The sequence below is a fragment of the Somniosus microcephalus genome, chromosome 1 (assembly GCF_052327205.1).
Source record: "Somniosus microcephalus isolate GS21.2 chromosome 1, FLI_Smic_1.0, whole genome shotgun sequence".
NCBI classification, from domain to species: domain Eukaryota; kingdom Metazoa; phylum Chordata; class Chondrichthyes; order Squaliformes; family Somniosidae; genus Somniosus; species Somniosus microcephalus.
In genome coordinates, this window is record NC_140987.1 from 102,151,879 (window position 1) to 102,166,760 (window position 14,882).

General features: G+C 41.6%; 1 protein-coding gene across 1 annotated transcript in view; it reads right to left on the reverse strand.

Annotated features, from left to right (window-relative positions):
• The window catches only part of fbn2 (fibrillin 2), a 487,109-nt gene that overhangs the window by 187,710 nt on the left and 284,517 nt on the right, over window positions 1–14,882 (reverse strand). Inside the window, exons 18-20 of the mRNA XM_085984430.1 lie at window positions 10,042–10,167; window positions 6,403–6,528; window positions 2,328–2,447 (exon numbers count right to left, since the gene is read on the reverse strand). Of these exons, the coding sequence (XP_085840556.1) occupies window positions 2,328–2,447; window positions 6,403–6,528; window positions 10,042–10,167 (372 nt within the window). The remainder of the gene's footprint in view (window positions 1–2,327; window positions 2,448–6,402; window positions 6,529–10,041; window positions 10,168–14,882) is intronic.

The following is a 14,882-nucleotide window of genomic DNA, read 5'->3' on the forward strand; positions in this document are numbered from 1 at the left end:
AGCTTCCACCCTAACCACGTTAAAGAAGCCATCCCCTATGGACAAGCCCTGCGAATACACAGGATCTGCTCAGACGAGGAGGAACGCGATGGACACCTACAGACACTGAAAGACGCCCTTGTAAGAACGGGATATGACGCTCGACTCGTCGATCGACAGTTCCGATGGGCCACAGCGAAAAATCGCATAGACCTCCTCAGAAGACAAACACGGGACACAACCAACAGAGTACCCTTCGTCGTCCAGTACTTCCCCGGAGCGGAGAAACTACGCCATGTTCTTCGCAGCCTTCAACATGTCATCGATGACGACGAACACCTCGCTAAGGCCATCCCCACGCCTCCACTACTCGCTTTCAAACAGCCGCCTAACCTCAAACAGACCATCGTTCGCAGCAAATTACCCAGCTTCCAGGAGAACAGCGACCACGACAGCACACAACCCTGCCACGGCAACCTCTGCAAGACATGCCAGATCATCAACACAGATACCATCATCACACGTGAGGACACCACCCACCAGGTACATGGTACATACTCATGTGACTCGGCCAACGTTGTCTACCTCATACGTTGCAGGAAAGGATGCCCCGGAGCATGGTACATCGGCGAGACCATGCAGACACTGCGACAACGGATGAACGGACACCGCGCAACAATCACCAGGCAGGAGTGTTCCCTCCCAGTCGGGGAACACTTCAGCAGTCAAGGACATTCAGCCTCCGATCTTCGGGTAAGCATTCTCCAAGGTGGCCTTCGAGACACACGACAACGCAAAATCGTCGAGCAGAAACTGATAGCTAAGTTCCGCACCCATGAGGACGGCCTTAACCGAGATCTTGGGTTCATGTCACGCTACATGTAACCCCACCTGATGCAGGGTCATCCAGACTCGAGTCGACATTGGCTTGTTCTCTCTACACAGATGCGGCTGGACCTGCTGTGATTTCCAGCCAAAAAAAAATGCTTTTTGTCTGTTTTTTTGTTTTTCATACAGACCCCAGCATCTGCAATATTTGACCCCTTGTGACCCCACCTCATTGTTCTTTGATGTAATGTTTCCCTGACTGACCTGTTTGGACACCATTCACACCTTTGACTACTGTGATTATCTCTCTGCCGAGGTGCGATAAATGGCAGTTGGAAAGGTTACCTGTAAACATCTGACATGATTCTCTGACTATATAAGCTGTGTCTTTATGCATTTCTCCACTTCACCTGAAGAAGGAGCAGCGCTCCGAAAGCTTGTGATTTCAAATAAAGCTGTTGGACTATAACCTGGTGTTGTGTGATTTCTTACATTTGTCCACCCCAGTCCAACTCCGGCATCTCCACACCTTGTCTTTCTCAGCACTGTAGGCTGGGGAGGGGATGGGGGAAGAGTGGGGATCGCTTTTAAATATGTTTTTTTCCATTTACTTCTGTACTTATGACATCGTTATGAAGGTTTTATAAATGAATTTTAGTGGGTTGGTGCTTTAGCACAGTGCATCATTATGCTACCTGAGTATTGATATACTGTAATTATAACTGCACCTGCAGCTCCTCAAAGATCCACTGTGACCGGACACCACAGTCCAACTCAGCTTTAAATAGATGTCAGACACAATGTAAGAATGCCGATACTCAGTAATAATGACATTTTGCTGTAATGCGCAGCACTTTTCTGATCGGAAGTAAGAAAATAAGATAGTCCACCCCTTTAATGAGTTTCAGGGATGTGAAGGTGTCAAGCCAGTACTATGTGGAGTCAATTATTCCTAATGGCATCTTAACAGGTTCCCAATTTGCACTGCCGAGAACATTTTCAGGAAAATAAATCAGACTATGGAAAAGTAGATATACATTACCAATGAACAATTGCTGCTCTGTTGGATATGAGGCAGAACCAGTAACTGAATTCTATACTGCAAAGGCAATAGTTTGTTTTTGTTGAGTTTGACACTCTAAAGGAAAGGTCCAAACCAATATTCGTCAAATAGATCATTAAAACTAATTTGATACTTTGATATATTAAAGGCTCATGACTCAGAAAGGAAAGGATTTCTATTTTTCATGACTAATTGTGAAAATGTAATGAAGAGAAATGGCAACTTAATGGTGGCGTTAGTATTTAAATACTTAAATGTCAGAACTTTACACTTTAATAACCTCATCATAAGGCATTGCAGTACATTAAATATAACATCATTTGAGAAGAAAATCAGCACCCATCTGTTTAAAGAATAATATAAGGCTAAAATCTAATTTATTTTCTCAGCTCTGAAATCTTTTGAGTTTGTCCTTTGACCTTTGCCATTAGTAATAAAGTGAAATTGTCTGTCTTACCAATGCAGACAGTTCTGCTTGGATCCAGTTTGCTACCAGTAGAGCACTCACAGGAGAATGAACCTGCTGTGTTCCTGCATTCTCCATTAACGCAAGGGCTGTTCTCACATTCATTAACATCTGGAGAAACAGAATAGTCACTCTTAAATATTATTACAGATTTACATTGTCATGCAGTCAAATAACAAAAAATATTTACAATTTTCGTTTTTCTTAAATCCTAAGAATTATTTTTAGTAACCCCTGAGTGAAAAGTACTGAAAAGCAATGTTTGACTCTATATGAAGCAATTAGTCCCCACTCAGTACAGTGCTGTGGGTAAAAGTGAAGGTCCTATCATTTCCTTGACATCAATGACTTGGTAACCACTTGGACTGTATCAGGCATTGCCACTGGATATCATCAGGGCATGGTTGCACACAATGGGTGGATAATACGGTAAAGAATGCAAGGTGCTTCCTACCTGCATTACTCTGCACTCAACACATCAAGCACAGAGGCCTCACTCCTCTGTGCCCGGTTACTTGAAACCTGAGCACCTGAACCACTGTGGTAGTTCATCCTCTCACATTATTGGCCCATATGTTATGTCTTAGATAAGAATGGAAAATGATTCAATTGAAAATTATAAAATAAATAATAGTTTGCCATCAGTTCTGAGTGATTTCAGGCTGCCCAAATGTGTAAAACTTGAAAACTTGACCTAATGCTTAATATCATTCTGTTTCAGTTCCCTGGGTGAAAGTATCTTTTTTTTGTGTGACTTTTTAATGTATCTGCATTCTTGTTGGAATTTACAAGTGCAATGTTAACTTATTTTAGTTTCATGGGACACTCCTGATCTATGTGCATAAAGATGACTGTGTCATCAGCAACAATCTGTTAACTATTTATAAACTGATCTTGAGGGCACATTGGATCAAGAGGTAGGCTGAATGTTTGAATCTCAACCCGAGGTAAATGAGTCCACCAGCCATAATTTTGCGACTGGCATCAGTTCTGAGGGAAGCTGCTGCTAGGGAAGAGATGGCAGTAATGTTATGGCACAATTCCACCTTGAACAGAAGGGAACATTGAAATAGTCTTGCAAATCAAGTGGATCAAAGACATTTCTAGTGAATAGCATGGTTTAATATTAAATGTATCCCATTTAGTCATAAAAAACTGCAGTTTCAGCATGCTCTGGGACATTTAGTGAAGGATAACAGAGCTATGAGAATTGCACATGGGCTTTAGTTGCTACTGGGTTACCCAAAAATAAACATGGAGTATAGTTTTCCACTCAGGTTAACCAAACCTCAGAACCACACCAAAGCTTTAGTGTTGTGACCTTTCTCAAGCAGGCATTATCTTATGATCAAATACAATATCTGTTTCAAATCAGGAATTCAGTTGGTGGTTTTAGTGTTTACAAAAGGGCTCTTATTACATGTGTGCGTTACATTAGAAAAACAAGAAAAAAGTACCTTTTGGTTTACCACTTACAAAATGCTGGATATCCTGGAAATACACGTCAAAAGACACCTGTTTTACATCAGTCTTGTTACGCCATTTGGGAGAATTTTTACTGTCCAAACTAAAAGATTAAAATTCCCCAAACCACAGTGCCCTGGTTCAGCTCCATTGAGTCAACCACATGGAAAACAAGGTTTTAAGGAGTTTGAGAAATTTCTTAACAAAACAACAGCATCTGTGGGAAACAACAATGGTCCAGATTTTGTAGTGGGTAATGACGGCAAACTGTCAGTGTTCGCCGTCATTACCCCTCTGAAACTGACCGCAGCTTCAGGATTTAATGCATGCGCATCTAAACATGGGAATCCTGAAGTTGCGGTCAGTCATTCACTGCTCTGACACAGACTGCACTGTGGACAATTCCCCCACCCCCCATAGCCGGCGATTAGTATAATCAGTGAAATCATTGAAGCTGACGAAAACTTGGAGCTTTCTGCGCTAATATCGCTGTTAAATACCCCATTAAATGTTAAGCCTTGTTGGAATAGGTGTATCTTGGGTTTTACCAGCGTACTGACTGCTCAACAAATGTTATGGCCCTGAATAACTATTTTTTATATTTGTGGAGTGTCAAATTTCATTATGATAAAAATCACAATTTTTTTTTAATTTTAATTTATTTTAAGTTTATTCATATTTCAACTTCTACCTTATCCCCATGTGAAAGTCCCAGTCTTTATTTTGCTCTCTGTAACATTTTTTAAAAGTGGGAATAAAAGCAGCTTTTCATTTCCTGGTTTGCTGTCTGTGAGAATTCTTCAATGTGATTGGCTGCTTAGACAGCTTGTTGACGTCGCTGCAGCTCTTCGCTGGGAATCCCCATTACACAGCATTAGAATGAACTGCACGTCGAGAAAGGCAAATTTCTCGCCACAGAGATCGCTGGGGTCAGCGGCGAACACCTTTGCTTCGCTGCTGACTGCAAATTACGGGCCATTATTCTACTCAGAATGCTCTAACTTTCCCGCTTCTCTAGAAGGAGCTGATTCATGTATGGGGTATGGTTTAACGTGAACCCTCAACTTCCATATGGGGCTTCAGCGGGCATTCCACCATCCCTGGCAGTCCCTGTGGTAGTACCGGCAGGGGGCAGGAAAATCAGCTGGGTGCTCAGGATCCACCTCTGCACCATCATTTATATATAGCAGGGCAGACAAGGAGCACCTGGCCTGCTTTCCTGCTGGAGTGTGCGGAGGAAGATTCTTGGCGCATTGATCGTTTGACTTTCTCGACGTGCAATTGGTCCTGTGATGGTGGACCTTCTTGCCTTATTACCCTTCACTTTTGGTCACTATAATGCCCACTTTTGGTCGGTATAACATAGAAAAATTTAGCCCAGTGTACTGACAGGCTATTTAACCAGGGGGGCACCATGTCTGAGTTTGAACCTATCCTTGACCGATATCCACATGCATTTTCTTGCAGAAATCACTCAATAACACTCAGTAAGCAGCAAGCTGGCTAAGTTTACGCCCACCTGGTGACACTGAGGATCTTAGCACTGGTCTGGCTAAAACTAGCTAATTCACTACATACCAGGGATTAAATCTGAGGCCATCCCGGTCTGAAATTGAAAAGTTCAAAACCAGATTGTGCATTTGTACAGAGCTTTTGGGGAGTGGGTCCTCTCAAAATATGTTTTAATACAGTGACTACAGTGAACAATTTGAGACAGACAATTTTAATGTTTAGGGATTGTTTTATCTGTAGAGGTGGGCTGGTGATGGTGGAGAGATGTTTCAACAATGACAATGGGAAATCACATCTGTCACCTCAGGTATTATCTTCAATTTGCAACCAAGCTGACAAATTCAACAAACTAAACTGCTGAAGAACCAGTGCAATGTTGATTGTGACTTTCCTGAGAACATTAACCCTATCTGACAAATTTGTCTACTAACTACTGACTGACTTTCCCCACTGGTTGCAACTGAGAGCAGCTACAGTCAGTGGTCCTGCCACCTGGTTTTTCTCTTTTGCAGTTGGTACGACCAATGGAAGGGACACAATTAACAAGAGGTTGGTATGGCAATGGGAATAAATATTTTGGCACCTAGATTGTTCCCAGTGTTCAGCTGTATTTCTGTGTCTTTGCTTCCATACAAGCATAAGGACCTGTTTAAAAACACATCACTGGTCAGGGGCAGGCAAACGTCCACTGTCCACCTCTGACAGCTGGTGAAAGCATAGTGCAATGAGAAAATGCCATTGGGCAGACATTTATGTAGAAGTTTTCTCACCATGAGGTGTTAAAAAAGATTGCATGATAGTATTTTTTTCTGCCTGTAACACTGGAGGTAACAGTTACTGCCCAATCCAATGTAGTCTGAAAAAATGGCAACCAATTACATCAACTCTGGTTTTCAAATACTCCTTTTGATACTGTTGGACAGCACACATTGTGGAATTTGTGCTGGTTTGCTGCAGTGCAAAAGCACTCTTCTGTAAGTGATTTGGGCAGGTGGGACCTTGCAAAGCAGTTGCTTGCTATTTCTTGATGCCAAATTATTATAAAGGTTAGATGTCATTTTCAACTGAGTGCATTCATTAATATCCTCACCTTCACACGTCTCAGAGTCTGGTTTGAAGAGGTAACCCTTTGGGCAGCTGCAGGTGTAGCTGCCAGGTGTGTTCCGGCAAAGCCCATTATCACACAGGAGCCTGTTAACTGCACATTCATCAATGTCTAGAAGATAAGAGTGGTACAAATCACAGGGAGAAGAGAAACACTATTCGCATAAGAATTAGAGAATCTTAGCAGAATCATTAATCACAAACACAGGCATAGATTATTTCCAACCCATATTTGGTTACATCTAGTAAGAATGGTTTGGTAAAGTTTTGCATTTGCTTCATGATCTTTTGCTGACTTTGTCAAGCTAAATTTCTGTATCAACCAATTAGCAGTTTAAATATCTGTATGTATTATTTCTAGATGGGGCTACATTGAGAATCATTGGCCTAGGAATTGGCCTCCTTAGTGCCTCCCATTAGCGTCTCCGGGGCGATAACGGGGCACTAATGACTTACCGACCGGGCGTGGTGAAATGAACGACTCCCGCTAAATTAGCCGAGAGGTTTGCGGCGGCGGTAACACATTGTGCCACGATCTCCTGCGTCCTGTGCATCGCCCCGGTAGCACCCCGGACCCGAACTTCGGTTCCACCCCCAGCAGCATCGTCGGGTGACAACACCGACAGCTGCAGGAGGCGTTGTTCGGGAGGCCGGGCGTTTCGGGGCGCAAGTTAAAGGGGATGTTGGTGACGTAAGTATAAAAATTGTTGCAATGCATTATTTCAATTTTTTTCCATTTTTCTTCGGCCACGATCAATCAGCCCGGCACTCTGCTGGAGTGCATGGGGCTGATCGGGCCAGATCGCAGGGACAGTCGGGGACCAGCTAACTGGTCCCAATGCAGAGCCTGCAGCGATGGCCCTTCCCTTTAAGGGAGCGAAGGAGCCTCGGATCTTGGCAGCGCTGCATGGGACATGGTGCAGCTCTGCACCACTACTGCCCCGTCTGCGTCCTTTGGAACGCTAACACCAAATTTAGAGAAAGCTGAGAATCACTAGTGCCTGGTGCTAATTTTTCCAGATTTCAAAAGTTAGCACCCCAAACAGGGCGCTCCTGAATTTTTCCCCCATTAACGCTTGCTTGCTGTTCATTGTTATATATTTTAATCATGGTATAATTTAAAACTTAGTGAATCAGTCAAAGAAAGGTAAAGAAAGGTCAAGAAAGAGAACCGAGTGATTTAATGGCCTGTATTTTCTGATCGGAGGCTTCCTGCATGCAGAGGCTTCCGATCAGGAAAAAATCTATACCCTTACCTGAGGGCTCTGGAGGTCAGGACATTTTCGCTCCTGGGCCTCTGCTCTACGAAATGCGCAGGGCGCAGGTATCCCAGGGGCGCAAGCAGTTCGCAAGCGTCCCTGTGATCACGTGTGCCATGGGGAATCAATGGAAGAAGGGAATCTCCCTTCATACTTTTGACAGGTCTCTCAGCTTAGACCTGTTAAAAGTATGAATGAGGATCACTCAAAAAACACATCAAAACATTAAATACATTTTTTTTTAATCGCATTTTTAAAATTAGTTAAAATTACATTAAATTAAATATTTTAAACAAAAATTTAATTTTTTGGAAAAAAAATTAAAGTTTTTTACAGGGCTAAAAATAAACTTACTTTTTTTTTTAATATTAAAAAATTATAAATGAGTGAAAATGAGTGTCACATTATATGACAATAACTATAACATGAAGTTTGGAACCAATTATGAATGTGTGTTATTTATATGATAATAAAATGGTTCATAGACATCACCTTATCAGAAGTTCAACATAATTTCAATAACAACAGTATCAATTTTTATAATAGATGTACAATTGACACCATTCCTACCTAAATACAGACAAACCTCAACTGGAAAAAAAACAAACAATAATGTCAAGGAAGGACCGTGGCTATTTTTCCAATATGTATGAGACTGTTGGCTTGCTTACTGAAACACAAACTGCTGGACACTCATTTTGGAGAGTGGGAGTTCAATGCTAGCCTCAGCTGCCATTCAGCTGGATTAGTCTTCTCATTGGGCACGTTCTGTTGGCTCTTAGGTGGATGATTAGAAAGAGCAACAACAACAACTTGCATTGAATAAGCACCTTTAACGTATTAAAACGTCCCAAGGTGCTTCTCAGGATCGTAATCAGACACAAAATTGAGCACTCTGTGATGATGGAACAGTGGATCTCACAGCCGAGGAGAGCTCTGCAGCCCAGGACATCCCTACTTTACAGAAGAAGGACAACAACAACAACAACAACTTGTATTTATATTGCGCCTTTAACATAGTAAAACGTCCCAAGGCACTTCACAGGAGTGTTATAAAACAAAAATAATTGACACCGAGCCACATAAGGAGTAAAACAAGCAGGAAAAGCATTGAATAAGGAAAACCAGGAAAAAACAATGATTAAAAACAAAGAGAAAATATGTAAAATATAGAAAAAATGCAATGTATATATAAAAGGAGAAAATAAAATAAAATTTCTGACAGAATATTACCTTGAGAAAGATTGGACAGAATCACTCGATGTGATCTTCAAAACACAAGTAAAAGTCCTGGATTCCCATTTAATAAAACAGAAATTGACTTATTTATTTACCATAACCCTGATTATGGGAAACAGCAGCTCCTTTACCCTTTGTAGCCAAAGCCACTAGCTTTGTGTTTTTACTGAAAACAGACTGGATTGCAGAACACAATCCTCAAACAGCAGTAAAAATGTTGGAATTCCACGCAATAAAAATTGAATTTAACTTATTCACTCACCATAAACCAGTGACCAAGTCATGGAATATGTCTGTGAAAGTGTTAAACATATTGGATACTTGCAACTCTCCGATATAGAGTATATAAAGTACCCTGTACACTTGTAATCATGTTATAGACATTAGAGCATTTTGGCTGCTGTTACATTGGCAGCTGCCTCTCAGTGCAACGCATTAAACAAATACATTGAGAAAGAAAAAGCTTGAGGAATATTTGAAGAAACAATATTTTTGACAAATGTCAGTGGAAATGATTTTTTTTGCCAAAGGCACGAATGATCTTTGGCTCCCAAGGCTCCATGGTAAACAGATGTAGAATTCCTTTGAGTCGAACATGTGCAGGGAAAGCAAAGACTTTCAGCAATGCTTTCTCTTACCTCACTACATAGAAATGTGCTATCAAAAATAACTCCAATTAAATCAGTTAAAATGGCCTTTCTTCTCAAAAACAAAAGGGGGTTACTAAAACTGTAGCAGGAGAAGCAAACACGGGATAGGGGCAAAAGTAATATCGCAACTGGGAGAAGCAAAAGTGTATGAGTAAAATTGTTATTTCTAAACATAACAGAACGAACAAAGCATCATATGAAATGTTAGTTCTAGCTCATTTGCATCTCCACAGTTTTCTAAAAAATTACTAAGTGAAGGAACTTTTTCCCTGCAGCTTTATGTAACGCTCAGGCTAAAAATATTTTTTTATTCTACGGCTTTCACACTAATCATTTTCAGTAAATGTCCTTTATTAGAGTTTGGGTGCTCTGCTGGCCGGTGATAAGTGATTTCCTGCAGGGAAGCTGAAGGAACAACAAAAAAGAGAAAGCTGCTCTGCCGCTAAATTATACAGAAACATTCATAGCTTTACTTACCCACACAATTCTTCCCACTTAAGTCAGACTCATAGCCAATGTTACAGATACAGCGGTAGCTGGCCCGAAGATTTTCACATATTCCATTGGGGCAAATCTCCGGATCCAGAGCACATTCATTAATATCTATTCATCAAAGAGCAACACAAGAATAAATACTTAAATGTTTTCCACTAGGATCACTAGAAACATTTTTTTTTTAAATCAATAATATTTTAGTGGATTGCAACTATGCTTTACCTTCTGTGGTAAATATGGTATTATAAACAACAAAACTTACATTTATAAACATGAACCACAATTTTAAAAGCTTGTGCTCCTGATGGGAGCATCTCCTGCTGGCAGTGCATATGAGGAAATCATGGGCGCAATTCCTTCGATTTTCTGTTCATTAAAATGAATAGATGGAAAATTGTGGGCTTCATGGCCGCAATTTTCCAATATGTGTGACATAAACTTGGAAAAAGACCCCACACGTAAACATCTAGAACAATGACTTTTCTTATATGACTGGTTACACTTAATGCTGCCAACTGAGTAATGACCATCAACGCCAGGGAAATTGTGCTTCTGAGCTCTAAACCCATCCAGGCAATCCGCTTATGCACTCAGCTACCAGAGAAAGCTCTAAATTTATAATTTTTAAAATTCTCATATCCAAATGATTCCTTTTTAGGGTCCATTTACACTACAGGATAAATTTTACATGGTTCTATTCCAGACATGGAAAAGAGTTCCTGCTCACATAAACTGGAACTGCTGTTGAGCAAGGGTCTGCACTGGAAGCCTTGTCTCTCAGCTTTACCCACACAATTTCAGAGTCGATGCAAAGCTGTTTCACTTCACTCCAACACCAAACCAGTATAGTGCAAATTTGTAGGCAAGGCCCAAGCCAACTCCACATCAAAGCTGTGTGAAACCCCCCTCCTCATGGGAGTCTCATAGAAATACGAAGAAGTTACAACACAGAAACAGGCTGTTTAGCCCAAACAGTTCATGTTGGCATTTACCCTTCATGCTCTGGTGTCAGGTCAAGCCTGACTCAGGATTTAGGCTACATTTCCACTATAGGGTAGATATCCCAAGTTCTCGCTGGTTGTGAGCAAGAATCAGAAAATCACAGGCATGCTGCTCACAATTTTCCAAGATGCACTCGCAGCCAATCTGTCCTTACAACTATAGTGCTGGTGTCGAGCAAAATTTGTTTTCTACTGATGCAGCTGTAGTGTATATGCAACCTTAGTGCTGAATCTTGAGCTGCTGGTGGACTTTTTGAGTTGTATGAATTAAAGTTATTGTTATTATTATAAATAAATGCGTTCTATTGAAAATATGGGCGCTAACCAGTCTACTAAGCTACCAATATGTTGGAAGCGCACGCGTATTTCCAGCCGGAAGTGTGCAGCCACCATATTGGATAAGGTAGATGTGCTGACGGCAGGACAGCACCCCAAGAACATTTAACGGCCAGAATAATTTATTCAAATTAGGGTCCTTGATATCTCTGTGTCTTAGATGCAGAGTGCAATGAGCTTGATGGGAGATGGAAAATGGTCCTGAACGTAGACATGAATGGCAGGGTAAATTAGATGGGCTGAAGACCCTGTGTTGCTTCTTGAAACTCCTATAATATGACTTTGATGTGCTTGTAGAGTCAGCATGTGACAACCAGTGTCACTGATTTCGCATTAACTTCACTGAGAAACAGAGCCTTTCTAAAGCTCAGCTATAAAGCTGGTTCTCACTGTGTAGATTGAGGTTCTAAGAACATTGGAAACTGTTTGGTTGACAAATACTTTAGGTGTGACAGCTTTCATAGTCTTTCACTTCAATGGAAGGTTGCTGAGCCCTCTCTATGGACCGAAATTTTATCAATAATCCAAAATATGTGGGAGATACAGCCTTGTGACTGCAGTATGGTGAGGTACACTGAGACTGTCAGATGCACAACCATTATCTTTTACATCGCTATCTTCACAGTGTGTGGCCCAGTAACTCGGCGTGTTACAGTACAAACACATTGTTCAATTAAGTGGTAAGTTGATTTGAGTTATTGGTCACCACCGGACCCACATAGTAGGAAGTGGTAAGGAGAGTTGGAATGTTTCCTCACAGGAATGAAGGAACAGCCTAGAGCCACTGAAGCCAATTACAGTGCCTGCATTCCAGTTTCAGTTTAGATTAGCTAACTCCGCACAACCTGGAGGTGGAACCTGGGGCCTTCCTGATCTGTATGACTCAGTACCACACTACATGGTTTGTATACCCACCAAGCCATTAGAGATCATATAACTGTGAAATTGGGTAGCAATTTGTACTTAGAATCTGGAATTTGCAGGACTTACAACTTATCAGAAGAAGCAATGTCAGTATACCTGGGCTGCACCAAGTATGAACACAACACAGGCCCACCTGGAAGAGGAGACAGCGTTGCTGCCTATAAATCAGTGCGGTCAGTACAGTGCTGACATAGGAATCCATGTCTTCCAGTCACATAAATCACTCCGTCAAACATTGTGCAGTCAATGCTTTAGGAAATATCACCACATTTTAATTGGGCTTGTTTAAAAAAATATATTGTGGCTCTTATCATAAGGAATCTCAAATAAATGAAAAAATACAACACGATTATCATAGGACAAAATACTCCTCATAATTTCACATTGTTTTTGTATTAAATAAAAACTAAATGTCCAGTAATTTGAATTAATCAAAATAAATAGAAGAGGAAAGTGGGAATTTAATGCTAAAACATAAATGAAATAATCAAATAATTTGAATTAAGTGACTTTGGATTATGAGGAGTAGACCGAATGGCGAGGATTTTGCAGTAGAAATAACAGTGAGGCTATCAGCGCTCACTGTTGATATGGAGTAAATCGGACAGCAACTTCCGGCATCCGCACATGTGCAGTTAAAGGCGGAAAGCAGGAAGATACTGTCCGATTTGCCCTGCTCCTCCACAAGCTTCGCTACACCGGTACCTTGCGAGAGATTCGGCATTAAAAGACATGAAGGGCATGAAGTTGCGATACTTACCAATTGATACCCATTAAACACACCAGAAAAAGTTTGGGCTTGTTCATTCAAGTGTAAGTGAATTTTTGATGCCGTTAACTTTTAAACAACCTCTCGGACACTGAAAATTTAGTTTCACAAGAGTGGAGTTTCATTTCTTCAGATTTTAATTACTGTTGGAGATTTTTAATTTTTTTTACTTTTTCTTTCTGTCTCTTTTATCTCTCTGTCTTAATCCCGTCTTTCTTCCCCTCTCTTTATTTTGCTTTCTGTACATGATTTTACATTGAATTAAATAGTCTAACTTACACTTACTGGTTTAGACTCTGCGAGGGTAATTTTAACCCCCCAAAATGTGTGAGTTTGTTTCCGGTGGGAGGTTAAAAAGCTAAAAATCTGAAACAGGAACTCAGCCTGCCTTGAACCTGCCCACTTCCGGTTTTAATGGAGGCGGGACGAGGAGTGGGCAACCAATCCACTCTCAGGAGGCGGGTTGGTCATTCGACCACAGTTTGCCAGTTTTCCCTGGCCTCGGGAAACCTGGCAGGTGAAAGGAGGTGAGATGGGCTGAATCCATGAGGTAAGTGCCTTTACAGCACTGCTTGTGGGTCAGGAAAAGCAGGAGTGTTTCCTCCAGGCCCTCACCCGTGATCAGACCCCCCCCCAACCACCATCTACATCCCCCATGATCTCCCCCCCCTCCCGCTAGACCGAACTGATCTCAGATCGGCTGCGGCCTTGTGCTGCAGGTTTTCCCGTCGAACAGGTAGCCAGTCTGTCAATCAAGCTGGCTGTGGGTGGGAAACCTCCGAAAAAAAATTAAAAGACGTCCTGCAGTTAAAAGCTGCAGGACATTCGGGAAACCCATACTACAGGAAACTTTGGTTTATCTGGAGGTTATATGTCCGGAATACTCGATCTAACGGCAAAAATCAGGAGCCGTTTTCTATAAGTTTTTTTAGTTCTCGTTGCTTTTTTTTCCCAGTCAGGCACTGCAAGGTCGGTAGCTATAGCAACAGCTTCAGCTAGAGACGCTTGCAGCTGCAGCCGACTGTTTAGAAGCTGTTGCTAAGCAACAGTGTTTGTTGTCAGATGCGGAGATGAAAACCTCCGTATGCTTCAACATTAACTTTGTATGTCCGGCAGTTTTGATAGATCGGCAACAGCTCGGTTCCGTCGGTGCCGGATATCACAAAGTTTCCTGTACTAGGTTTCCCGGTCCTAACTTCACCCTCACGCACGGAACACACCTCGGAGGTAAGATCGGGGCCTGCATGTCTCAGTAAGGATTTTTCAATCTGATTGGTTGAAGAGACATGCTGTTGCTTGCTCTGCTCACACAGGGCCCAGATCCCCTGTAGAGGGTGCCATGCTGAAATGGATCGTTAATTACCATAAATTGGCTGCAAAAGCCCACAAAATGTCTGTGGGCAGCTGTAAGCATAATGAACGGCGTGCGCCATTCGTTCGCTGCTGACTGCAAAATCTTGGCCATAACCTTCATCCAAAACACCAATAGCATGTTGCTAATTTCCAAGGTTTTCTACAGATTTGTTTGCAAGACTAATTTTAACACGGGTAGTACTGCTCGATCATCCTTTCAAACAAAATCTGTTTAAATGCAATGCAGTGTCATCTTCTGGGTAGAGTCAACTGGTGGCTGATCCTCGGAAGCCCAGGTTACATGGAGTTGAGAATCACTGTCTCAGTGGACTACAATGAATATAGAGGAAAAGGGAAGATTTCCTCTGTGTTCAGTAAAATAATAAACCCATTCTCTACAAATCTTCATCGAGTAAAACAGGAAAACTCATTATTCTAGA